This window comes from Pseudonaja textilis, chromosome 2 (assembly GCF_049901715.1).
Source record: "Pseudonaja textilis isolate UNSWEBS1 chromosome 2, rPseTex1.2, whole genome shotgun sequence".
Lineage (NCBI taxonomy): Eukaryota > Metazoa > Chordata > Lepidosauria > Squamata > Elapidae > Pseudonaja > Pseudonaja textilis.
Genome location: NC_141991.1, coordinates 203,267,728 through 203,294,513, shown reverse-complemented (window position 1 = coordinate 203,294,513; position 26,786 = coordinate 203,267,728). Strand labels below are relative to the sequence as shown.

At 36.5% G+C, this 26,786-nt stretch overlaps 1 protein-coding gene and 1 long non-coding RNA gene across 5 annotated transcripts in view; both read left to right on the top strand.

The window, feature by feature from the left end:
* Positions 1-21,618, top strand: part of MEGF10 (multiple EGF like domains 10) — a 95,026-nt gene extending 73,408 nt beyond the window's left edge. For 2 of the 4 annotated variants that reach the window (XM_087926887.1, XM_026703958.2), the window contains exons 14-25: positions 1,923-2,069; positions 3,153-3,287; positions 4,234-4,362; positions 8,093-8,221; positions 9,166-9,294; positions 10,511-10,639; positions 12,260-12,496; positions 14,441-14,568; positions 14,727-14,850; positions 14,995-15,039; positions 16,601-16,807; positions 19,378-21,618. In XM_087926887.1, coding sequence (XP_087783013.1) covers positions 1,923-2,069; positions 3,153-3,287; positions 4,234-4,362; positions 8,093-8,221; positions 9,166-9,294; positions 10,511-10,639; positions 12,260-12,496; positions 14,441-14,568; positions 14,727-14,850; positions 14,995-15,039; positions 16,601-16,807; positions 19,378-19,532 — 1,694 coding nt within the window. In that variant the 3' untranslated portion in view covers positions 19,533-21,618. The remainder of the gene's footprint in view (positions 1-1,922; positions 2,070-3,152; positions 3,288-4,233; positions 4,363-8,092; positions 8,222-9,165; positions 9,295-10,510; positions 10,640-12,259; positions 12,497-14,440; positions 14,569-14,726; positions 14,851-14,994; positions 15,040-16,600; positions 16,808-19,377) is intronic. The other 2 variants (XM_087926885.1, XM_087926886.1) reach the window with 2 other exon arrangements.
* Positions 1-26,786, top strand: part of LOC148127328 (uncharacterized) — a 212,673-nt gene that overhangs the window by 159,742 nt on the left and 26,145 nt on the right. The window lies entirely within an intron of this gene.

The window sequence follows — 26,786 nt, the reverse complement described above, 5'->3', positions numbered from 1 at the left end:
ATTTTCCAAACAGGATTCTGTCCCCAACCCCCATAAGAATTAATATATGGATTACTATAAGGAGAATTTTTTTCCTTAATTTTACTCTACTAATAAAAAACGAAAGGAAAGAGAATAAAATAAAAAATATTTTTTTAAAAATACCTTTCAAGTACAGATGTAAATTAGCAAGATAGCAAGATAACTCCAGACATAATATACAATATATGATTTTTATAAAAAGAAAAAAAGTTTAGTTTTCCCAAACACATCAAATGATGTTATCAACTTATTAACTGTAAAAGAAAGAGAAACTATAGTTCCATTGACTTGTTTTGCATAATCAAATGAACTTTTATTTGTTTAGATATTATGTATCCCCGGTGTATATATTTTTAAATAAACAAACAACATTTAAAATTATTTCATATTTGCCCTTCTAATAGATTAAACTGGGATATTTAAGCTATTGAAAAGATAATATATTCACAATATATTGCAATTATATAATGCTTTAAGGCAGGGGTGTCAAACTGGATTTCTTTGAGAGCCAAATCAGCATTGTAGTTCTGTGCAGGCCTGCAGGGGGAGGCAGGATGGATGCTTCCTGCAGCACTCTGCCAGCCAAAATGGGGTGTGAGGGGGTCCATGCGTGGCCCCCCTGTACCCTGTTTTCACTCTCCATGGCCTCCTGCAGCACTGTGCCAGCTGTTTTAGGACCCGTTATTGCTCCATTTTTTGTTCATTTTCAGCACATTTTCAGCCTGTTTTTCAGCCAGCAGAGTGCTGCAGGAGGCCATGGAGGGTGAAAATGAGGTGAGGGGGCCGCACGTAGCCTGTTTTAGCTGCCAAGTGCACCATAGGTTGGTCCTTTGATAGTTCCAGGCCAGCCCTGTGGGCTGGATTTAAGCACCCCATGGGCCGGATCTAGCCTGCAAGCCTTGAGTTTGACACCCCTGCTTTAGGGCAACATATTCATAAATTGCATATACAAGCAATTTCACTTATTTTTGAAAGTAAGTTGTCTGGGTCTGAAACCCAATTGATTCCATCATTGGCATCAACTGAATAGTACATCACTATCTATTTTGGTCACCCAATAATTTTGGTTTCTTATTTCTTATCACAATTCTCCCGATTTTTCCCTACTTTGAGCTCATTCATTCCCTGTTTTAATAAGAAGCTTTGTTTAATCACAGGGACCCAAAAATTACTTCTTGTGGCTTCAAATATAGTAAATACTCAGATATATGTAAATAATCTCTGCATCAGTGCTCCTTTTGGGTCAGATGAGCAGACGTCTTCTTGGTAATATGTACTTGAGTTATACTTTGCTTTGCAATTTGCTAGCTTCCCCTTAGATAGAAAGAAATAGTCATATAGGGCATAGAGTCTAGCATAGTGGTGGCAAACCTTTTTGGCAGTGAGTGCTGAAACGGGAGCATGCATGCGCACACTGGAAACCAGAAGAGCAGCTACCTGGTGCGCTGCGCGGGAGTGCTGGAAACTGGAAGCTCTCAGCTTCCCGATCCACATATGCATGCCACCCACCTGATCTTCTGGTTTCTAACATGCATGCATGCACGCACAAAGACCAGCTGGCCAGCACGTGCATGCGCACTGGGGAGCTGCTCTTCCAGTTTGCAGCATTCCTGCACATGCGAAGACCAGCTAGCTGGCACACATGCGCGTGCCAGAACCCAGAAGAGCAACAGGCGACGGCTGGTGTGCCCAGAGATATGCATGTCACTTCCGGCACACTTGCCATAGGTTCGCCATCATGGGTATAGCAATCACTTGATATGTAAGTAGGTGTACAGAAGCCATGGAAATCATGCTGAAACTCCAGATTTATATTATGCTTCATTCACTATTTTATTTCTGATAGTTTTGTTGATCTTCTAGTATTATTATTGATAACTGTACATATTTATTGTTTGCAGGTATACATTGTGACAGTGTATGTGCTGAAGGACTTTGGGGTCCAAACTGTTCATTGTCCTGTTACTGTAAAAATGGAGCATCATGTTCTCCAGATGAAGGAATCTGTGAGTGTGCACCCGGATACAGGGGTGATACTTGTCAAAGAAGTAAGTTTCCTGTTCCCAGTTTATTAAGATTATAATACTAACATGTAAACAAATTATTTTCTGATAGAACAACATTTCTACAAAATTATATGCTGAGATAGTAATTTAACTACTTTTTCAAATGGAAATATATCATGTAAATAATCCAATCTTAAAAAGGACTATAGTTACGTATTTACGCGCACACACACACACACACACACACACACCTGGATGAAGTGCATTAATTGCCTTCTGTTCAATTAAATAATTTATTCAGAATGGTACAATACCCACATGAAAGCTGATGGAAAAATGTGTTTTATTTGGTAGCTTCTAGACAATTCTAAAAATGTAAAAACAAAAGTTAGCCTTGTAAATGTTAATTGCTGTTTAATAACTTGAAACATTTGTTAATATATTGATTGGTCCTTTAAAGGAATGCAAGAATATTAGAGTTATAAAGAAATAAATTCTACACAACAATTTATTTCTTCCTCAGTCAATCCAAATGGGGACACGTGTCTTTTTGAAGAAAGGACTGGTGTATTGGCATAAGAGTGAATAGGATTTTTTTTTCTTTAAATCATGAATTGGACAAAAGCAAACAGCAGTGTGCAGCTGTCTGCACTTGCTCTTGTACCGAGAAAAATATTTAAACTACCCAATTGTAATGACAATTATGACAAGGAAACATTTAATTATGAGCATAATGGTTTGATATACAGTGTCACTATAATAAAAATAACAGCAATTTTAGATAAAATTCATAATGTGTCAAGCTGTCTTTGAATCTCAAATAGTTACTATCTTGAAGGAAAATCACTGGAAGTTGAAAACAAATCCTGAAAGAAGCAATAATATATTATTTTCATAATGTTGCCAAGGAAACAAAACATTTGTCCATAAAGTCAGTGGTGACTCAACTGGATGAGGAGATCAGCTTGATTTGAAGATTTAATACTTGAAACTGTATGAAACAAATCTGCATACATTAGAACTTTTCCGGTGTTTCCAAATCTCTCCAAATGAATCCAGCTCAATTCTTTTGGATTAGATAAGTATGTGTGGATGGTGAATATGATAGCATCTTTCTTCTTTCAGTTTGTTCTCCTGGATTTTATGGTCATCGATGTAACCAGGCGTGCCCCCAGTGCGTTCACAGCAGTGGCCCATGCCATCATGTAACAGGGCTATGTGACTGTTTACCTGGTTTTACTGGAGCTCTCTGTAATGAAGGTAGGATCACCAAATGATGCCAACAACTGTTTGAGGTTTTGTCCTTATTTGCTAGGCTTGAACAAATCATTGTATGAGTTGTTGTACTAAGCAGCATAGCCTCTTTCAGTAAATGATACATATAGGCCTATTAGTGAACTGCACCTCATAAAAACTGATGCCTTTGTTAATCAGAAAAAATGCTCCCAGATCCTCTTACATTTTGGTTACCTTGGGCTAACAAAAAAAAACAAAACAAAAAGTCATGGAAATAGTTCCCTATATATGATATTTTTACTTACTGAAATAAGATTATTGAGTAGTAAATGAGAACAAGGACTAAAAAGAAGAGGCATGGTGAATACACTACACAGAAAACAGCAAGGAAAAAGGTATAAATGGAAGACAGATAAAATAGTGAGTCCTGGATAATGAGAGAATGTAAGAAGTCTCAAAAATAAAGGGAAAGAATGGGATGGGAAAAACAAAGGTTATAGAAAAAAAATGATAGTTACTGATATCTGACTATTAGTATAAAAGCATCTAAAAAATAAAAAGTAGCAATAGCAACAATGATAGCGCATAGACCAGGCTATTAAACTCTCAACCCACGGGGTGGATGTCACACGCTAGCCACGCCCACACCCAGTTTAGCGAAGGGGGAAAAAGTCATGATACATCATGTGCTGATGTGAGTTTGATACCCCTGACTTACATTTATATACCAGCCCATAGTGCTTTAGAGCACTCTCTGGGTGGTTTTTAATGTCAGCATTTTGCCCCAACAATCTGGCTTCTCATTTTACCAACCTCAGAAAGATGGGAGGCTGAGTGAACCTTGAGCCTGTCAGAATCAAAATCCGGGCTGTGGGCAAAGTTAGTCCACAATGCTCCATTCAGTGCTGCACCAGCAAGGCAGAAGTATAAAAATATAAGTATTCATGACCTGTGTAATTTATTTCTATAGTTTGTCCAAGTGGAAGATTTGGAAAGAACTGTGCAGGCGTTTGCACATGCACAAATAATGGAACTTGTAATCCAATTGACAAGTCTTGTCAATGTTATCCTGGCTGGATTGGTAGTGATTGCTCCCAGCGTAAGTACTAGCATTTCCTTCTTTGGGAAGTTCCTGCATTTTCATTAGAGTTTAGTTCATTGAAACATTTTTAACCAAATACAGTGATTAAAGCAGCATGGCTTATTTATCTCAATACATTTGCATTTCTAATAGTGCATGAAATATATGCCATATGCATTTTCCACGTTTGAAAAATTCAAACTTTACAACATAGCCACTGATATAAACTCTATAAATAATGCAATAGCTCTTAAATATTTGCTGTACAAATAAATAAAATCATTCCTGTATTTTATTATGGAACCATCCTTGATAAGTGTATAAAGACAAGCACAGCTGTAACAGACTAAAAGAGTGTGCCGCCTCCCCACATGCCTAGTGTTTTGGAGAGAAGTCAAGTTTCTCAAAGATACAAACTCTTTCCTATATGTAGACTCACATGTTTTCTGGAAAATTATGTACCTTTGTGTGTTCTCCACCTACTGCCAGCTGCTAACTAATAAGTAAAACTCAGATAAAGATCAGAACGGCCGGAGAACAAAATGGTTGCCCATTAGAGCAGGGGTCTCCAACGTTGGCAACTTGAAGACTTGTGGACTTCAATTCCCAGAATTCCTCAGCCAGCAAAGCTGACTGATCTTAAAGTTGCCAAGGTTAGAGACCCCTGCATTAGAGTACTGTACAGTTGACTGGCTGATGGTACTAGAGTTTGGGCTATAATGAAGAAGGAGCTAACATACTGAGCTTTGCACACATCATTTCATCTAAAGAAAATTTAAGGCTTAATCTAATGAAAGCACAGCATGGCATGGCTAAAAGGAGAACTGAGTCATCAGGGGCCAGTAAAAAGAAACTGTAAGTAGAGAGCAAAACTAGGGAGTCCACAATCTGAAATAAATGAAGCTTAGTTCTAAGTGACTGTCTCCCAAGTGACTGCCTCCTCAAGAGAGAAATAGATACAACTAGCAGGGTAAGAAAACACTGTGTAGAGACTGAAAATGAAAACAATTTAGAAAGGTGGGAAAACAGACAAATGTTTCAGAAGAATTTCCTCCCCAGTGTATACAGTAATTGCCATCATATTGTTGCCAATGTTTTTGACAACTAGAATCCCTTCATTTAAAGAGGTTTTTTTTGGGGGGGAGGGGGGGATCAGATACTTTTGGTGATGAAATGTTTCTGAGAGGAGTTGGCTGACAAAATTAGTGGCCATAGAAGAACTAGACTAGTATAGAAACCATATACTTAAGGCAAATACCCTGTTTTCCTGAAAATATGACCTACCCTGAAAGTAAGTCCTAGCTTGATTTTTACATGTGTGCCCAATATAAGCCCTACACCAAAATAATCCCTAATTAAGATCTCGCCCAATCCAGAGTGCACGGGTAAACATTAAGCTAGGGTGGGGATCGGTGGTAGTGGAGTTGCCCTACTACTTACCTTTGGTCAGTTGTAGCCGGGCCTCGCACACCCCGACACCTGCCTTGCCAGCCCATTTCTTCCGCAGCCGACAAGGTTGGCAAGGCTTTCCTGAAAGCCTCTATAGCTGATAACAAAGCTCCGGATAGATCCAGAGCTCTGTAATCTGCTGCAGAGACCTTTAGGAAAGTTTTGCCAGCCACAGAAGAAGTTCCTGAAGGCCTCTGACAGTGAAAAGGAGGCCAGGGGTGATGCACGCAAGTGAGATTAGTCAGTGGATGACATCCCCTGAAAATAAGACCTGGTGCCTTTTTGGTGGCAAAAAAATATAAGACAGGGTGTTATTTTCAGGAAATACTGTAGTACAGAAGTGGGGGAGAACTATTGTTCCCTTCCAACAATATCTTTCACCGATAATGGGTTTATTTAGTGATATTCTTTATACTCTTCTGTCCTCTATTAGCAAAAATAATTGGAAGGCTTAGAAGAAATGTTCACAGGTTACTTCCTATCTCATTGACTAATTGTAGACATTACCTCATTTCTTATGTATGCATATGAAGTTGGGGGAATTGGAGGACTTTTTAAGAGAATTGGGAAATTTTGGGAGAAGTGTTTGCTTGCTGGGCCACTGCTACTCTTCAAGGGCTGGACAGACCGAGGCAAAAAGAAATGTCACAATCTTTGCAACAGAAATGAGAGGGTGGCAGAGGCTCATGTTCAAAGTGTCCAGTGGTTAGTACAACTGAATGAATCTTCTAGACCTATCAGATATGTTCTGCACATGGTGCTCAGTGCTAATAGAATGGATGAATGGAAAGGGCTGAATGGGGTGGAGAGATTTGAAATTAGATTAGATTCCAGGAATATGGTAGTAGAGGCATTGGAAAAGTTAGTTAAAAGAACAGGACTTAATAGTGTTGCATCCCCTTTCTTCCAAGTCAGTTGTTTCTCACCTGGGTTCAGTTTCTGGACTGTTGCCAACTTGGTCTCCAGCTACTGTTGGTAAATGATAATGGTTCTTGTTTCCTTGCCAATGAGCAACTGATAAATTGGTGAAAAGAAATAAATGTGCCAATTGAAGGAAAGGAGATATATGTTAAGCCTGACTTTTAAATCAGAAAAATCCATTTTATGTTATTCCCATGAAAGGAATAATATTTAAAGGGAGAAGTATCCCCATTACTTTAAAAAGCCTTTGTAATTATCTTTATAAAATTCTGATTTTTTAAAAAATGTATGACTTGGCAATTCTCACTCATCTTAGACTTCTCCACAAGAAATTGTTCACTATAGAGCAGTGGTCACCAATGTTTTGGACCCCAGGGACCACCAAACTTATAATTTTAAATCCTGGGGACCACTAATATGAATTTTGACTGACGGTGGCTTGCTGATGTTGGTAGGAGAGAGAGAGAGAGAGAGATCTGATCTAAACTCTCTCTCTCCCTCTCTCTCCCTCTCTCTCCCTCCCTCTCTCTCTCTCTCATAAACACACACACACACACACACAAACACACAGAGGCAGGGGTGGGATTCAAATTTCTTAACAACCGGTTCTTGGGAGTGGCCTAATTTGTGGGTGTGGCTTGGTGGTCATGTGACTGGCTGGGCATGGCTTGTATGTAAATATTATAAATATTTATGTAAATATTGTATTTTTTATTTTAAAAGGAGCAACTTTTACCAAAATCAGGCAAAGCAGGCAGGCAGATTGAGTTGCTCACAGAATCACAGATTCACTTAGTGATCTGTGTTTCTGCCATTGGCTATTTGAGTTTGCACTGAATAATAGAACCTTCAGTCCTAAGGGAGGTTTGGCTCTAGTTAAAGGCAGAGCCAAAGATCTAAACATTAGCTACAAAGCAAGAAATCCAATGATTTCCTGCTTTCTAGCTGATCTCAATCTCCCAGCACAGCAGAACAGCTGATGGTCGGAGGGAAAAAAAAGGAAAAATAGCAACTTAGCAGGCAAGTTTACCAGGTAAGGAGTGAGTGGACAGGGAGGGTTCCCACAGGCCATGTGGGTGGGGCAGACTTGTGTTCCTACACAGCCTGGATTAATTGCTTTGGGGGGTGCTCTGGGGGTGACATTTCTCTATGGACCACCAAAATTTTCTCACGGTCCACCGGTGGGCCACAGCCCACCAGTTGGCAACCACTGTTATAGAGGGCATAAAAAAAACCAAGTAAACCCAAATTTTTATAGTCTCTTTGTGTTCTTGGATAAATTGGGTAATTTTGCTATGCCCATTCTCTCAGACAAAGCTCATATTTATTCTGCATATTTTTGTATTGTAATAAGGCTAATTGTTTTGTTTTGTTTCAGCTTGTCCTCCTTCTCATTGGGGCCCAAACTGTATTCATACATGCAATTGCCACAATGGCGCTCACTGTAGTGCTTACGATGGAGAGTGTAAATGTACATCAGGATGGACTGGTCTCTATTGCACACAAAGTGAGTTAAACATATTTATTTTGCATTTCAGAAACAGTAACACCAAAATTAAAAATTAGAGGAGCTCCTGCTGGTTGACAAAATAATCTATCTGCTTCCTGTTTTTTTTTTAGAAATGTTTAATGCCTTCAAGTAATATTATTCATAAGTCAGAAAGTGAGATATGGTATTGTATAGGATATAAACCAGAATGAGAAACTAGAATTTCAACAGTTTCTTGCCAACTCAAATGCTTTAAGAGTCACAATTGATTTGAATGAGTGGATTGCATAGAAGTATGAAGAAAGTGAGGTTGCTTTTAAGAATCACAGGAAGGTCTGCAGCCATACTTTTAGATGTTCACCTAACTTTTTTTTTCAGAATTATTTATAAACAAAGTGTGGCCCTCCTACTATTTTTACTAGTAGTGGCAATTAGTTCTGAAACAATTCTTGATTTGGAAGGATGGGGAGGGGGCATGGCTTCTGAATACTCATCTCCTACAGTTATAATAATGATACAACATTTACATCACACCAGAATTACATTATTTTTGGAAGAAATATATAGTGTTACTCTGGAATCATTACTATTCAAGCTTTTGTTCTTTTCTGTTCTGACGTTATATTGTTGTTTCATAACTCTGGATTCTCTGGAAAATATGCAAAATAGTTTTCTCTCTTGAAAATCTATTGGATTTCATTCAAAGTAATGAAGTAGTGAGATTTAGAACAAGCCTATAAACTTATTTAGAATTATACCTACTAAGATCCTTCCTAAGGAAGTTCAGGAATTGTTATTAGAGAAGTACTATTGCAATTATAAACACTTTTGAAAATTATAATGTTTTATCTTTTCTATGGGTTATGGATTGTGTATCTTTTTTGGACATAGATTATTTGCTTCAGAGTGGCAGTTATTGAGCATACACTGCTTGATTTTATTTTCTTACTTTCTTCTTCAAGGATGTCCTCTGGGCTTTTTTGGGAAAGATTGTGCTTCAATCTGCCAGTGTGAGAATGGAGCTGACTGTGATCACATCTCAGGCCAATGTACATGTCGCACAGGATTCATGGGAAAATATTGCGAACAGAGTGAGTTGGGAACTTTTCTTACACATTGTTAAGAGATGATGTATGTAGAATTAAAATTTACTAAGCTCTTTTTTTCTTATTCAGACTAGGTTGACTAAAATTTCACACAGATACCTAAATGGATAAGACAAAGACAATGATTCTTAATACATTATGAACTGTATTATACACATCGTGATTTCAGTCCAAAGTGAGGTTATTGAAAGTTTGATCTTAAGTCATGATTTTCATTGAATTTGGTGGGATTAAGAGTACATAGTTAGCTCCTGAAAATGCAATTTTAAGCAAAGTCACTGGCATCTACATTCCGTTGAAATCAATAGAATATAATGTAAATAGGGGGATTAAGATAAAGGTTTGCATTGTAGGTAAAGTTACTTTCAAAACCATCTACAATTTTCTTTTACTTTTCCTCTAAAAACTGGTATATGTTCTGAATATTATAGTTGGCTTTGGCATATTATGAGAAACAGTTTACTAGTATTTTTCCCTTAAACTTTATATTTTCTAAAGAAAATGTTTACCTAGATTAATACCCAGGAAATTACATTTCAACTTGCAATTACTCAACATACATATTTTTATAATATATGTAAAACATCACAATATATTTTATTCGAGAGTTTCATTTCTATTGCAACGAATGGTTTCCCAGCTATTTTAGCAACCTGATTTTCTTTTTAGAAAATTGGTGACAACATTATCTTTTATTGAGTGAATGCTATATTATACATGCATTTATTTTAAATTGTAGTTTATTGCATTTATAAGCATCTTTCAGCAGGCTATGGCTTAGATATAAAGTCTTCTTGTGAAACTTTGCCATCTGGTGGTGATTGATTACATCTGCAGGGATTCCAGGGAATGAAAACTTACTCATAGAGCTTCAAAAAAGCTTATAAGCTAATCTGGCTGCAGCACTGAAAACACATGTGACTTTGTTACATAGGAAGACTATCATGAAATAGAGCTTTCCTTCTTCCTGCATATACTCAATTCATTTAAGATCTGCTTTTCAAAAAAAGGTGCGGAGGCACTGCCCTGTTGATCAATGGATACTCATTAATGAAGCAAATCTTCACTCTCCATTACTAAGAATTTGGAACTCTCAGTTTTCCTCTAAGCTGCTCATAGTCACTTATGACTATGAATTTGACAGCAAACTTCAATAAAGTAAATCCTCTATGTGCTTTTTTTTTTTTTTTGCTTTCTAAAGAGTGTCCCCCAGGTACTTATGGTTATGGTTGTCGGCAAATATGCGATTGCCTGAACAACTCAACTTGCGACCATATCACTGGAACTTGTTACTGTAGCCCTGGCTGGAAAGGAGCAAGATGTGACCAAGGTAATATTTTCTAAAAATTGTTCATTAAAAAGGTGAGATGACTGCCTCCCAGAGTAAATTTGTGTGGGTACTTTTGCTATTTCAGTTTTCGGATTAGAATATTAGACAACAATGAAGAATGCTGAGATTTTAAATTCACAATTTGTAAAGCTTATTAAGATCCTATTCCCACTCTATATGCATAATGAGACACAATTCCTTGTGTTTTAGATGGCACTGACCTATTACCAAACATGATTAAGATCAGATGTAATGCACAATCTAATGTATGTTTAGTCAAAAGAAAACCGTTTTACATTCATGTTTTGCTTCTCATCCAAGAAGCTTCTTCAGCTCTTGAAGAAGCTTCTTGGATGGGAAGTGAAATGTCTTCAAACAAAAACCAGAAAGTCCAGTTGTCTCTTTAAAAAGCACCTTTGGGGACAACCATGACCTGATGTCTGAGAATCTCCATAGATGTTGTTTTATATTAAGAGGGTTTGATCTGAAGTAAATTGGTTCAGGATTAAAAATTAAACATCTACCTATTTGATCTAAGTACATTTCCATGTCTGCCAATCAGATTTTCCATTAGCCAAGATATAGTGTGACAAGTTTGATTGCAGATCCCCAACAGGAGATGAGCAGAGAAGAAGAGACAAAATTGTTGGGCAAGCACCTTCAAACTGTAGTCCATTCTGTTTTCCTTCACTCTTTTATGCTGCTTCCCTTTCCCTTCACAGACCCACTGCCTCCAGAATGGCTGAATTAAGCAGAGGAAGAAATGTTTTAGCCATAGTGGCAAAGATTCTGCAGACACTCTGGATAGTGCTGAGACCTGTTGGTGTAGAGATTAATCAGCAATACTTAGGTTGCCAAGTTCTAGCAGTTTATGGGCATGTTCCATTTCTGGCGGACTGATTTTTTTTTGGGGGGGGGGGGAGAACTAAAACTGGTTTGGATCAACCTCAAATAAAAACAGTTGGATAATAACACTGCTGGTAGTGGATTGTTCTAAAGTCTTTGACGGAGCTTTATTGCCCACTGGAAATTTGAGTCAGCAAATTCTACTCCATTGTTTTAACTACTACTATACTCCTCTGTGTGGAGTGACTTTTAAGAACCAAGCATCTTAAAGCAACTCTTTCAAATATATAATTCAATAATGTAATGTTATTGTTATGTGAAAGCATAGTTTCAAAAAATAATAATCTGGGACCTTATCCTTTAGTATGTTTTCAAACATACTTAAACCATTTATAAATTAATCATATTAGACATTTTCAAAACATTTTAAGATTGAAAGTGATGATCCACAAATGCCCTCTTTCAACCTTAGAACGGCCATTCTAAAATTTGTTCTAACCTTACAGGAACTGTACCCATTTCCGAATATTATGTTCTAGCTCAGAGAAGGGAAGGGGGGAGGTTGCAACAGTGTCAGAATGCTGCCAATAGGTAAGAAGAGAGTTCAGATGGAACAACATTTTTATTTCAAAATGTATCATACACTTTTAGTATACTGCATATTGTTCAGGGTTAGGCAGTCAGAATAAAAATATGCACCTAGTACTTCTTTTATATGTTTATGACTGTCTTTTCATTTGTTTTCTTTTTCTTTTCTTTTCTTGTTTTTTGCAGCAGGGGTGATCATTGTAGGAAACTTGAACAGTTTAAGCCGTACTAGTGCTGCCATCCCATCTGATTCTTACCAAATTGGAGCCATTGCTGGAATCATCATTCTTGTCCTTGTTGTCCTTTTCCTGCTTGCATTGTTCATTATTTATAGACAAAAGCAGAAAGGGAAAGAAACAAATATGCCAGCGGTTACCTATACACCTGCCATGAGAGTTATCAATGCAGATTACACCATTTCAGGTAGGAATATAATACTGCAAGCATTAATTCTATCCCTGTTAGACATATACACTTTCTGGTTTTTCTTCGCAAATGTTTCGCTTCTCATCCAAGAAGCTTCTTTAGCTCCAAGCTTCCGAGCTGAAAAAGTTTCTTCGATGAGAAATGAAACATCTTCAAAGAAAAAAAACCAGAAAGTCCAGTTGCCTCTTGAAAAAGCACTTTTGAGACAACCATGACTTGGATGACTGAGAATTGCTGTAGACATATGTCTGTTAGACATAATTTTAGCAAAGAGAATTTTTAAAGTTGTTTCAGTGGTTAAGGGCTTTGTACATCATTAGCAAATTCTATAGGAGCAGAAGATTTTGCTTTGATTGATTGGTTGATTATGTGCCATTAAAGTGTTTTCAACTCCTAATGACCACATAGATAGACCACAGTGCTATGAAGAAAAATGAAAATCTAGAATTCTTTCTTCCTCAGTATAGCATTTTATGGTTGAAATTATTTAGCATCTCTCTCTTACTTGTTAACCACTAACTTTCTGTACATTGCTTAGCTATAATGTATAACCCCAAAGTAATGTAATGTCTTTAATCCAGCAATATTTGATCTCCAGATGTTGTTGAATTACAGTTCTCATCTGCCAAAGCAAAGAGTGGCTACTATTAAACAATGATGGGAATCCAATAATATTTGGAAAAATTTACTTACCTGTCTTGCTTTATCAGGACAATTTATAGACAGTTATTTCAGTAATGTATGGGGAAACCAAATTAACATTCATTGCTCCTGCTAATGAATTTATTACCTATTATTTAAAAAGAAATTGATATATGGCGGAGGGAAAGGAACACATATATTACATTGCAAATGTATGGATATGGATAAGGCCAGGGGTGGGATTCTACCAGTTTGGACTGGTTCTATAGAACCAGTTGTTATGAGTCTGCGCAGTTCGGAGAACCAGCAAATTGTGCCCCTGGCTGGCCCCGCCCATCTCTGCCTAATCAGTCCTTATTGCAAAAGCACAACATTGCGTGCATGCCCGACATTGCTGATTGTGTTTTTCCCGCCCAGTCACTCCTTAAGGTATTTCTTTTTTTCCCCCCTCCTGATGATCAGCTGTTCCTATGATCACTCTGCCAGGATTGCCCTCACTTACTTATTGCTTCACCCAGGAGGCTTCCCTGAGGTGCAGGAAGGCAAAAAAATGGAGGGGGGCACAGCACCCCCACCACCTCCATTTTTTTACCTTCCTGGGGTCCAGGGAAGCCTTCTGGGAGCAAAAATGCCCCCCCAGGCAGCTCCCCTAAGGCCCAGGAGGCCCGAAAATGGAGTGCAAGTGGGGGTGCTGGATGCCCCCCATGTTCCAGTCCTTTCCTTTCTGAGCACCAGGGAAGTCTTCTAGGAGTAAAAACGCCCCAGGAGGCTCCTCTGAGGCCCAGGAGCCTCAAAACAGAGTGCCGGGGAGTGCTCCTTTTTTTATCCTTTCTGAGCCCCAGCTAAGCCTTCAGGGAGCAAAAACAGCCACCTAGCCACATCCATAGAACTGGTTGTTACAAAATTTGAATCCCACCCCTGGATAGAGCAGTATTATATCTGCTTTGACCTTTATATAGCCTGAAAAAAAATTATACCCCATTTTGGTAATAAACTGCATTTGAAACATCCACATAAAAACTGATGAAAGGCCAGCAATAATTTGAATCATTAAATAAATCTATGAAATATTAATTGACTGTTTAGTATATTTTTAAAAAAAGAATCATAATAATTGAGGAAGAGACTAAACTATGTTCAGAAGATGAATTTAGGAATTAAAAAGTATTGCAAAGCAATATATAAACCATTCTTAATCTGTGCTTTAATTCTAGGATAGCTGTTGGATGGTTCTTAAGAATTACGATATAAAGACAAGGCTGGGTAATGATAAAGAGCTACTTTTTTTTTTATTTTCAGAAACCATTTCTCATAATAATGGTGGAAGCACTAATAGTCGCTACTTCTCCAACCCCAGCTATCACACTCTAACACAAAGCCCAAATACAGCAAATGCCAACAACATGAATAGGATGACTCTGTCAAAGGTAAGAAAGTAAAAAGGCTGCATACTTTGTGCTAGATGGATGTATCAACTGCCTGTTTCAAAAAAGACTACACTTATAAAACGCCACACTTTTAGTTGCCTTCTATACAATGAAATATATCATTATTTATCTCCTTTACCTTATTTAATTTGAAACAGTCAAACAAGAACCAATTGTTTGTGAATCTTAAAAACATGGATCCTCAGAAGCGAGCCCCCGTCCTGGATTACACAGGGACATTGCCAGCTGATTGGAAGCATGGAGGCTACCACAATGAATTTGGTAGGAACATAAAAATGGACAGTTCTGAACATGATACTGTAGATTTTATAAATTAGGAACAATTAGTGCAATAAATAATGCAACTATTCCCAGCAGAAGAGACTGCTAATATGTTTAGATTTCCTTGTTGTCCATTATTTACAGGAGTTTTTGGAAGTGACAGAAGCTGTTTAGGGAAATCCTTGAAAGGTGAGTATGAAATTTCCCCAAAAGAAAACACATCAACGTGTAGTAGATTTCTTGAAGTTAGACAACCCTGGACCTGTTACTATTTTGGATAGAACCCATAAAAATATGTAGGAACTATAATTAATACTGAGCAAATATTAATTCATGAACCTCAGAAGCACAGGTAGCCCTCAACTTACAATGTTTCATTTAGTGATCATTCAAAGTTTACAACACTGAAAAAAGTAACTTATGACTCTGTTTCACACTTATGATGGTTGCAGCATCCCCATGGTCAAATGATCAAAATTTGGACACTTGGCAACTGACTCATATTTATGACTGTTGCAGTGTCTTGGTTCATGTGATCACGTTTTGCGATCTTCTGACAAGCAAAGTCAATAGGGAACCCAAATTCACTTAACACCTGTGTTACTAACTTAACAATTGCAGTGATTCACTTAACAGCTGTGGCAAGAAAGATCGTAAAATGGGGCAAAACTCATTATCTCAATTATCTCACTTAGCAATAGAAATTTTGGGCTCAATTTTGGCTGTAAGCCAAGGACTGCCTGTATCAGAGGTGGTATTCAGCAGGTTCTGACCAGTTCTGGAGAACTGGTAGCAGAAATTTTGAGTAGTTCAGAGAACCGGTGGTAACTTTCCCCCAGGAGTGTGGAGGGAATGGTGATTTTACAGTATCCTTCCCCTGCCCCGCCCACCAGCCATGCCCACCATGCCATGCCCCCAGAACGGGTAGTAAAAATTTTTGAATCCTATCACTGGCCTGTATGTTTTGATACTATGTAAAGTTTTTAAATATGTTGCATTACTCCTGAACTTAAAGAAAAAGAATACAAAAAATAGGTTTTTCCCTTTGGCCTTTTGAGCCTCTTTCAAGCTATCATTTTATTTAACAGAGTTAGAAACTTTTTGGTTATTAGGACTCCCCGTGCTCAGTCAAGAAATCCTTACTAAACTATTTCCATATATAGCTGCACCATTTCTGCTGCCAATGAACATTAACTCACCATCTCCTTGGTTAGACTTTTTGGTTTCACCAGCAAAAAATTATGACTCTTCATTACCCCATAACCTACACATTCTAAACATTCTGAGCTCCTTCAATCTCCCTTTATAAGATTTAGTTTTTCTTCCTTATTCTCTGAACCTCTTCAATTTTATCTGAATGTTATAAATGTGCCTAGAACTCATTGCAATACTGAAGTGGAAATACTAATCCCCATGATTCAGAAAGTATATTTCTGTAGATGCAGCCTAAAACAATGTTGGCTTTTTCTACAGCCTCATAATGATTCTGATTTATATCAAGTTTATAATCAGCTACTATTCCAAGGACTTTCATTTTCATTAAATTTACTGTGAATAGTTGAAACAATGCAGAAGAAATCATTGGCTTAGTATGAACTAATTTGCTTATTTGTTTCACTGTTACTGCTTTATAAGTTGCACTAAAAATAGAAACTTGACAAATAACTAAAACATTCCAAAGAATAATTCTAATTTGTTATTCATTGTCATTCTATAGTATTGTTAAATTATCATTTTTGTGTTTTCTTAGATCTAATAAAGAATTCTGAATATAATTTAAGTAACTGTTCCTTAAGTAGCTCTGAAAATCCATATGCTACTATTAAAGATCCACCAGCACTTATGCCAAAAAATTCAGAATGTGGATATGTTGAAATGAAATCGCCAGCACACAGGGATTCTGCCTATGCAGAAATTAATAACTCTGTTTCATCTAACAAAAATGTATATGAAGTTGGTAAGTTCCAATTTTAGAAATTTACCACTTTTGTGACAGTAACCTTTGTTCTGTTTTTCTCATTTTTTGCTTCCACATCAGCAGTCTGTCAGTTTCTACAACTCTACCATCTATTTAAACGTAGTCTATAAATAATGGTAATGAACAGCTTGATTTTTAAAAAAATCTTAAATTAGAAAACATTAGGATGTTCTCCTAGGAGGCTGTTCTCTATCTTATGTTGTCATGATAAAATACTATTTTGAAATATATGCAAATTGTTTATTGCCATTATCAAAAGAGCCTGGAAAAAGGGAAAAACATAATTTTAAGCAGAAATTATTTAAGTGCTACATGAGGACTAATTCATTAGTTGAAGAGCCACAACCTTAAAGCTTTTTCATATAACTTATTTAAAAATTGCTAGTGAGTCCAAAATGAAGAAAATGAAACTATTATGTCAATAAACACACATTTATTAAATAGAAATACTGTGAAAATGAAGAACCTTTTCATAATTTCATTTTGGTTTTTTGGTAACCCCCCCAAAAAAACAATATAAAATTGTTGAACGTTATCATCTGAAAACTTGGCAGGACTTATTTCTCACAAGAGGCAACTATGCCCGAAAATTATTTCCAATTTTGCAAAGAAATAAAAAAGATATTGGCAGCTCTTTAAAAAAAGAGTTTGTGTTCAATTTGGCATGTGTTATCCTGCTATATAATTCAGCTACAATTCCTGAAAATTCAGCTCAACTTCAAATTTCTTGTCATGGAAAGCAGGGTAAAATTAATTCAATAAACATATAAGCAACATGGGAAAACAGCAACTGATACATTGTGCTTTCCAGTTATAATTAATGGGAAAGCACTAAATTGGATTTTGAATTAACTTTAAGATTGGAGCCTAAGCTTCATCTATCTTGTTTGGCTGTTACAGACGGACATTAAACAGCTTGAGACAGAAAGGGGGACCAGTTAGTCTGAGAAGTCTGTGTTCATGGGGAATAACATAGGGCCAAGAAGGAGATAGGTTAGGGCAGTATTATCTTATCCATCTGGAAGCTCCAGTGTAATGAAAGACAAAAATGACCAGCAGAAAGAGTTTTTGTGGAGACAAATGCAGCAATTCCAGAATGTGCAAGTGTAAGACAAGATCCAACGGATGGCAGCTTTAGCAAAGGAAATCCAAATTCTAACAATTTCAGGACCATGAGAAAGAATAAGTAGTGAGAGTTGTTGTTGCTACATCATTGAGTGCTTTCATTCAAAGTTGGACTGTCAAGTATCCTAAATAATTCTAAAGTTTTGATATTGAATTGAACATCACATTAACATATTAAGATTTTCCCATAAAATTACTTTTATTTTATCTTTTATTTTATTATTATTTTTTATATTTTATTTTATTTCATTATTTTATTTTGTATCACATTGTATAGCCATTTTACATAATGACATGTACGTTAATGTACTTTTATGTATATTAAAATAGCTTTCTACTTTTTACATACATTAACATAATATTCCAAAAAGGTACCAGATGATCATATTACACTACAATATGAATCAATGATTCCTCAATTTTTTTATACCTCCAACAAAGAAAGTTGATTATCCTTTCAAAACATTATTTGGGGACTCCAATATGGTCATAATGTAAGTTTTTGATGAATCAATCTCAAATATATTGATACCTTTTAAAGTTTGTAAGCACATGAAGCCCTTGATAGATCATTGCATTAGCAAAGATTTTTATTCTGAAGTCCATATTTTGAATATCTCAGAAGTTCCATTTTAAAAATATACTTAAACTTTAAATAGAGATATGTTACAAATTTTACTTCTGCCATGGATTCTTTCAAATAATTGAGTATCTCAGATTCCAGAGCATCTGGTGTACATGGAACCATTAGGACATGTTTAAATTGAAATATACCACCACTGATGTGAACTGGAGGACCAAATTTAATTTAAAGTCAGGATAAATCCTTAAAATAACCATGATTAGTTTAAAGTCACAAAAGCTTCTACTCCAGATTTCCAATAGAACATTTTATCACCTATTTTTAAAGTAGATTTTCCCCAAAGATTTCAGTTTTATGAGTTTCATTACCGATATGACCCAAAGATTTTTTACCACACATACACCTGGAAATAAAACACGTTTTCTGTGATAGATTGGTTGATTAGATTTTTTTATCCCACTTTTATTGGAGGGGGGCAATGTAAGATAGTGTATATATATCCCCTCACACTTTCCTGAATTGTCTAATGTCTTGTACCCTAAGAACTTCCTGAAACACAAGAAATCTCTGGATGACATTGGCCTCATGTATATTTACTATTGGCTGAGGCAGTTAAGGGAAGTTACTTCAAAAGAGTTTAAAAGCTGTGGGTGGCAAACAAGTGGGGAATGTCTCCTTTTCTGGCAAAGCTATTTGCTACCAGCAGCTTCGTCCCTTTGAGAGCCCTATTTAAAGCATGGAAAGTCCTAAATGAATGAATTCATTAATTTTGATTAAATGTTATTATTCTTTCTCAATTACAATATCAAAGTAATAATGCATACTTTTTTTTCAATTGCAGAACCAACAGTTAGTATTGTCCAAGGCAATTTAAGTAATAATGGACCCATAAGCCAAGATCTTTATGATTTACCAAAAAACAGCCACATCCCTTGCCACTATGACTTGCTGCCTCCTCGGGATAGCCCTGCAGACAAAGATGAAAACAGTGAATAATCCTTGATGAGCATAATCAAGTTATCTTGAAAAGTGGAATCTGGTTATTCTTCTTCTGTTTTCCTACCTGCATCCAGTAAAGGTTTGCTGTACATAAAGGAGGAGAATCAAACTATAGTTTCTATACACTCACTGCTGATGAATAGATGTCAAGCTTGAAGTTCATGTCAGATTTTTCATCAAACTTTTCTTTAAAAAGCCAAACATTTACATTGTGATGCATTGGTTCAACACCCAAGCTTACAGAACAACGCTTGTGAGAACTCTACTATTCAGAAGAAGAAGCCACTTTTCACCATCTCAACTTATATATGTTGACATACATTTGTTTCTTTTTATGACTCTGTAATCCCTTTATTTTGGATAGGATTGGGTGACTGAATGGAGATGAATGTTTACTGGCTGGATGCCCTTCCTGATGCCCACATGGAGTTTGCAGTAGATATTTTCTCTTTGCGCCGTGAGATGGAAGCTTCTGCTGCTACCTAGGATTGAACTCTCAACCTTTTGAGTGAGAGGCAAATGTCTTCATTACTAGGCCCCCACGCCGCTCATATATGTTGACATACAATCAAGACAGCACAATCTGCCAAATATTCACTTAGCCAAGTAGTCAGGATTACTAGTTATGGGTAGGTGTTGTAAAAATAAACTGATATCACTTTTTCAATGGCAAAGATGGTATAAGGAGATACTCAAAGTATATTCACCACAATCCTGGACTTGTTGGACAAACCTCCAGGATATTTATCACATTGCTGGTAATGGAAATATAATACAGAACAGAAATATTTTTGAATAGAAAAAAATCAGTGAAAATTGAAGATTGAATGCCTAGAGACCTGAAGACCTGAATCATGAAATGGGATTTGTACCAAAATGTCTTCAAGGACTGGATGAGAGAACCCAGATATAACATATGTACACTCTGAATGAGAAAAGGTTTCAATTCATCAGCAAGGAGGAGTATTCTTCATCTGAAATTAATTGAACCAATCTTTGTATGCTTGTTGAAAAGGTACCTTTTATGATAGGAAAGGAATAGGAAAAAATGCTAAAGCTGGACTTTTGCATTGTTGAAAACTTGGCATGTGTAGCCCACATTTCATTAATTTGTATTTTAAAATAATGTAGCTGTGTTTTCTAGTGGTTTAGAACAACAGTGATGAAATATTATATTTTATAACCCTGTCAACTTCCCTTATTTCCAGCTTCATGAGATTTAGAGGTTCTGCTTTTATGAAGAAAAATATTATTTGAATCCATCAATTTCCCAACAGACTTAAAAGTTTCAATTTATCAATGTGTAAACTGTGGCAATATTCAGATTTTTAAAAGACAGATTTAATATTGGTGAAAGGGTTTATTTATAAAAATAATATTAAACTGGAGAGAACTTAGATATGATTAATTCTTTCATTAAAAATGTAACATCTCTGTTTCAAGGGCATTTTTCTATTTTTATGATTTAATGTGCCAATAACTAAATTTTCACATAAAAGGTAAAAAAAAAAAGGCAAATAATCAGTTCTCAATCTAGAATTGTTTTGTACAATGTAGCTACCCATTACTATATCATTTTTAGCCCTAACAGTAACAGGTTATTCCTTATATATGTATTAAATATAATTGTTGGATTTTTCAGTTTTCAGTTTTCTAGTTCTTACCATTCAATTCCTAAAATTGGTAAGTCATATGTCCTAGGGCTATTAATTTTTTTAAAAATATTAGTGGCTCAGATCTAACATAATTGAAAGAAGATAAGGGTAGGGTTGGAAAAGAAAAACTTTTCTAGATATTCCAGAAGATAAACCTGGATTGAAACTAAAATTTGTTTTACTTCAAAGGCATTCTCCATCCAAAAGTGCTGCCACAACTTGATTTAGACTTGGTAGGCAATGTCTTTGTATACTAAAACACATAATACACTTGGAAGATGCAAACCTGAAGGACAAAAGAACAGAATTTTGCAACTTAAACAGTTCAATATCTTGCTGAAGGATAAGGTTGGAATAGTGCCTGAGATAGCTCTATTGGCTTTTGTGTCATGGTATAAAAAGCTTACAAATAAAGACGATCGTTTTTTTGAAGCGGACTTCAGTCTTAATTTATCAGCAATTTAAGAGTGAAACAAATTGGCTTAGTACCTGAATTTCATTTTATCTCATATAAAGAAAAAATGTAATGGAAAATTCCAGTAAAAGAAAAAAAAACATAATGGAAATAAAACCTGGGTTCTCAAATGTAACGGGGCTCATCCATACACACATTGTCTCCATTGGTGCTGGCGAGGCTCCCTACTCCAAAATTCCTGTCTTTGTGTTAATTGTTAAATAATTGTAAACATTTATTTAAATAAAAGGACACTAGGAGATAGTCTAAAATTGTAAAATCATTTCTTTCCTTATCTCCATTTCAATTGGTGGGAATAATTTTCATACAGTTGAAAAGTAGTAAAAAATGAGCAGGTTATTGCGAGATTTCCAATTTCCAACTGATAGCATCTTGGCTTATAATACAACAGATTTAACTGTGGCTGAGAGGAAGAAAATGTGCAGTTCATAATTCAGCTCCTAGGATAGTTTGTTGTTGTACTGTTATCATAATTTTAATAGTTTTCAGTAATGTTATTGTGTAAAGGAGTATTTATTGTCTTTTTGTGTTTTAAATTAAAAAGAGGAGTAGTGATCTGTCATTGCTGGTTGGAGAACAACCTTTCTATAAAATGGACTTCACGTTTAGTGTTTGTCATTCTTCTTTGAAAGATATTAAGTGGAACAAAAATTCTCCTGATATCTAGCATGAGGATATTTACCTACAGAAATGTGAGACATTAACTATATGGTCTCAGAAGGGGTTGCAGATTCCCAAGTCCTACAGATGAATTCAGGAGAGGAAGGAGAAATAATAATACTTTAGACCTGACAGATGTGGTTAAAATAATTATGTAGCTTGTCTATTGTCTATTTCACTATCCTTTACCTCTATCAGGAAACTTAGCAGAGAACCAGAGAATGAAAACAGCAGTTATAACTGTGCAGGACCTCATCAAGAGAAGATTAACAAATAGATACTGTTTTTCAAGTTTCTTTCCTGTTATCTCTGGTAGCAGAAGAAGTCCTGAAATATATATAATGTGGAATTATGGTAAGTAGAAGAAATTCCTACTTTGGAAGGGCATCTGTTTTTTATTAAAATCTTATTGCAATAAACAATCGAGATTGAATATTATCAATGTTGGGTTCATACTCCAAGGGTTAATGAACAAATAGACTTATATATTACTAGTGATAAAGAAGGCAAGGAACTGTGGATTTAGAAATATGGATACAAAATAAACGTGTTGACTGATGAAAGATGAATTTCTGTTTGTCTATGTTTCCTACAAAGAAAGCAAATAAATCCAGATGCCCTATTAAGTAAAAATATTATCCATTCATTGTTACTCTACTCTTTATGTTCATGTTTACCAGTGGTGGTATTCAAATATTTTTACTACCAGTTCTGTGGGTGTGACTTGGTAGGCATGTTGCGGCTTGGTGGGTGTGGTGTGGCTTGTTGGGCGTGGCTTGTTGGGTGTCGCAGGGGAAGGATATTGTAAAATCCTCCTTCCCACTCCACTCCAGGGGAAGAATGTATTGCAAAATCTCCATTTCCACTCCAGGGGAAGGATACTGTAAAATCCACATTCCCACCCCATTCCAGGGGAAGGGTACTGTAAAATCTTCATTTCCACCCCACTCCAGGGGAAGAATGTATTGCAAAATCTCCATTTCCACTCCAGGGGAAGGATACTGTAAAATCCACATCCTCCCCACCCCACTAACCAGCTTTCCAGTTCTGTTCTCCTGTGCAAGGCAACAAACGAAGACCCAGCCGATCAGCTGGGACTCAGGAGGCAAAGAATAGATGGGGGCAGGGCCAGTCAGAGGTGGTATTTGCCAGTTCTCTGAACTACTCAAAATTTCCGCGATTGGTTCTCCAGAACCTGTCAGAACTGGCTGAATACCACCTCTGATGTTTACTTTTCACAAGAAGAAAATACATTATTTAGTCCATTAGAATTCCCAACATTATGTAGCCAGCAATTATCTTACGGCATTTACAGGTTAATTAAAATTAAATTGTAATTGCTTTATAATTAAAAGTAATGTAGGAACAGCTCTCTGAAACCCCAAAATTTTAAACACTAATATTTGCATGCAAACAAATGCAAGTGACTGAATAAAGCCCTTGCCACTATCTCGAAGGTCCAGGAGAGGGCAGTCTTACCACAAATTTTCCCTTTGAAGTGAACATGCCTTGAAATGAATCAGTCACCCAATTTTGTACATTTTCAATTAATTTAATATAAAAAAAACCTACCCAGTTACACCAGTACATTTTTATTTATTTGCTTTTCTGATTGCAAATCTGCCATATGAAATATAATACTAACCCAGAATATATACTGTAATCACTTTGGAAGCTCTAAATTAGAAGGAATGATAGCATTTGTTGGATTTAATTAAAAAGGCATTTACTTTTGTGAACTACAGTTCCAGTCATGAAATGGTTGAAATAGCTAAAAGGATGTAGGATTTTTGGTGACTATAGACTGTCCTCCCATAATGTCCACCTTTAAAGCCCACGTGCATAAGTTTGCTGTAACTTGTTTCCCAAATATGTGCATTCTTAGAGACATATATGAGAAATCTTTCCTATCTGTTCCCTTTTGTCATCTTTTTTTATGTAGCATATGAAAAAGAAATGCTACTGCCTGTCATTGCAGGAGAAACAATTTGGGAGGGGAAGAAAGTTTCATTTCTTTACCTCTGTTGTTTGTGAAATAATCTTTAGGGTGAGATTATCACAATGGATGCCAGCATTGTCCTGGAAAAAATATGTTGATAGGGGAATACTTTCAATAGATGTTGATGCCCATGAAAGGCATGTTGCTGCTATGTTTATCTTCCTTTAGACCGGCTCCTTCACGCCATCACAAAACAGACACATCACTAGTTATGCAGTGAAGTCTGACAACTGTGTCCTGACACTGTTGCCTGACTGTCTGGTAGGCAGTTTCTTGTGAACAAACCAAGAACTAAAACAACAATCAAACCCACAGTTTTCTATTTTAATGGTCCAGGAAGATAGCGGTTTGAGGAAGGCTGCTGGGATGAGTCTTCCCCTTCACCATATCTTTGGCTTTAATAGGGTTATCAGTTCTGGCCTGCAAAAATCCCCAGGATACCAACATAACTTGTTTGGCAGCTCAGATCTGGTAGCTGAAAAGTGTTAGCTTTAACCTTATTTATATATTTTTTCAAAGCTTAAGGGGTTTTTAACAGAGTGAATAAAAGCTATTTATATAATGTCTCAATATTCAATTTTTTCCCTTAGCCCCTTATTTTTAGATTTTGAATTATAGCCACATTTGCTTTCTGGCCTTGTTCTACCCTCACTACACACCCCACTTGGTGCAGAATTGTTCGTCCAAAGGTTTCTGGTCTAAAGAAGAAGTTCAAGGAGAGTCCTCTGCCTCTTTTTCAGCCACCCACTAATTTTTCTGATACCCTGTTCTTAATCGTTGTCATGGATCCTGATCTCCTAGGAGAAGCTTTGGCAAGGCATGGATGTCTTCTGAACATTCATGCAGGAAAACAAATTATCTGAAAGGCTTCTTGACGCAATTCATCCAATTGTGAAACATGACTTAAAGACAGCACTATCAGTGCTGTTTTTATCAGTGTGTTTCTGGGTTCAAATCAAGGTGCTGATGGTAACCTATATAAGACTTTATAGGTGACCACCAACACCTTGAATTGAACCAAGAAACATACCAATCATACATAAGCCTTACATGGCTTGGGACCAGAATACCCGAGGAATCACCTTTTTCCAACAGCCTCTACCCAGAGAAGAGAAGAGAAGAGAAGAGAAGAGAAGAGAAGAGAAGAGAAGAGAAGAGAAGAGAAGAGAAGAGAAGAGAAGAGAAGAGAATTCTTTATTGGCCAAGTGTGATTGGACACACAAGGAAATTGTCTTGGTGCAAATGCTCTCAATATACATAAAAGAAAAGATACATTCATCAAGAGTCAAGAATCATAAGGTACAATACTTAATGATAGTCGTAAGGTACAATAAGCAATCAAATCGTATTAGGAAACAGTCAAGATAAATCGTAAGGATACAAGCGACAAAGTTACAGTCATACACTCACAAGTGGGAGGGGATGGATGATAAGGAGTGATGAGAAGATTAATAGTAATAGTAGTGCAGACTTTGTAAATAGTTGAACAATGTTGAGGGAATTATTTGTTTAGCGGAGTGATGGCTTTCGGGGGAAAATTGTTCTTGTGTCTAGTTGTTCTGGTGTGCAGTGCTGTATAGCATCGTTTTGAGGGAAGGAGTTGAACCATTCAACTAAGTCAAGCTAAATGGGCCTGTTGCAGATCCCATCAGACAAAGAATTTTGACTGGTGGGGACCAGGAGACAAGCTTTTTCTGCAATGATCTCTGTTCTGTGGAACCCCTCTCTTTGGGAATCAGAATGGCCCCAATCCTATTAGCCTTTCATAAGACCTTAAAACCCTGGATATGATTCCGAGCTTGGGGTGTTGAATATTCCAAGGGCCTGGTTTTCTGATTATATTGCTAACGAGCCAAATATCTTGCTGTTGTGTAACTTGAGTTGGATGTTTTTTAATGTTTTCACTCATTCTATTGTTTTTATTATTTTAATTTTTGTAGATATTTAATTGTAATACATTTTATGAACTGTAAGCCACCCAGAGTCATTGACTGAGGTGGGCAGCCATAATATGGTTTTATGTATAGCATGATGTCATCCCACAATTTCAGCATGCCATTAAAGGTGTGATGTCATTGGTTTCTTTTTGCTCTCAGTGTTCCTGATATACTTCATGTAGCTCAGGGGTGTCAAATTTGCATCATCATGGCATCATCATGAGATGTTATTGTGACTTTTTCCCCCTTTGCTAAACCGGGTGTGTTCATGGCCAGCACATGATGTGTCCGGCCCGCAGCCCACAAGTTCCCACCCTGATATAGCTCATGAAGTGAAAAGTGATCCAAAAAAGGGTGTAAAATAAAACATTTATTTTATAAGATGCCACAATATTGTGCTGACTTTGATGCAAAATGCTCCGAAAGCAATATTAATGTATTCATTTCTCTCTGTTTTTCTTCCACTAACTCACACCAAATTCCTGGTCTCTCACAGTGGTACAAAGCAGACCCAGGTACTTATGC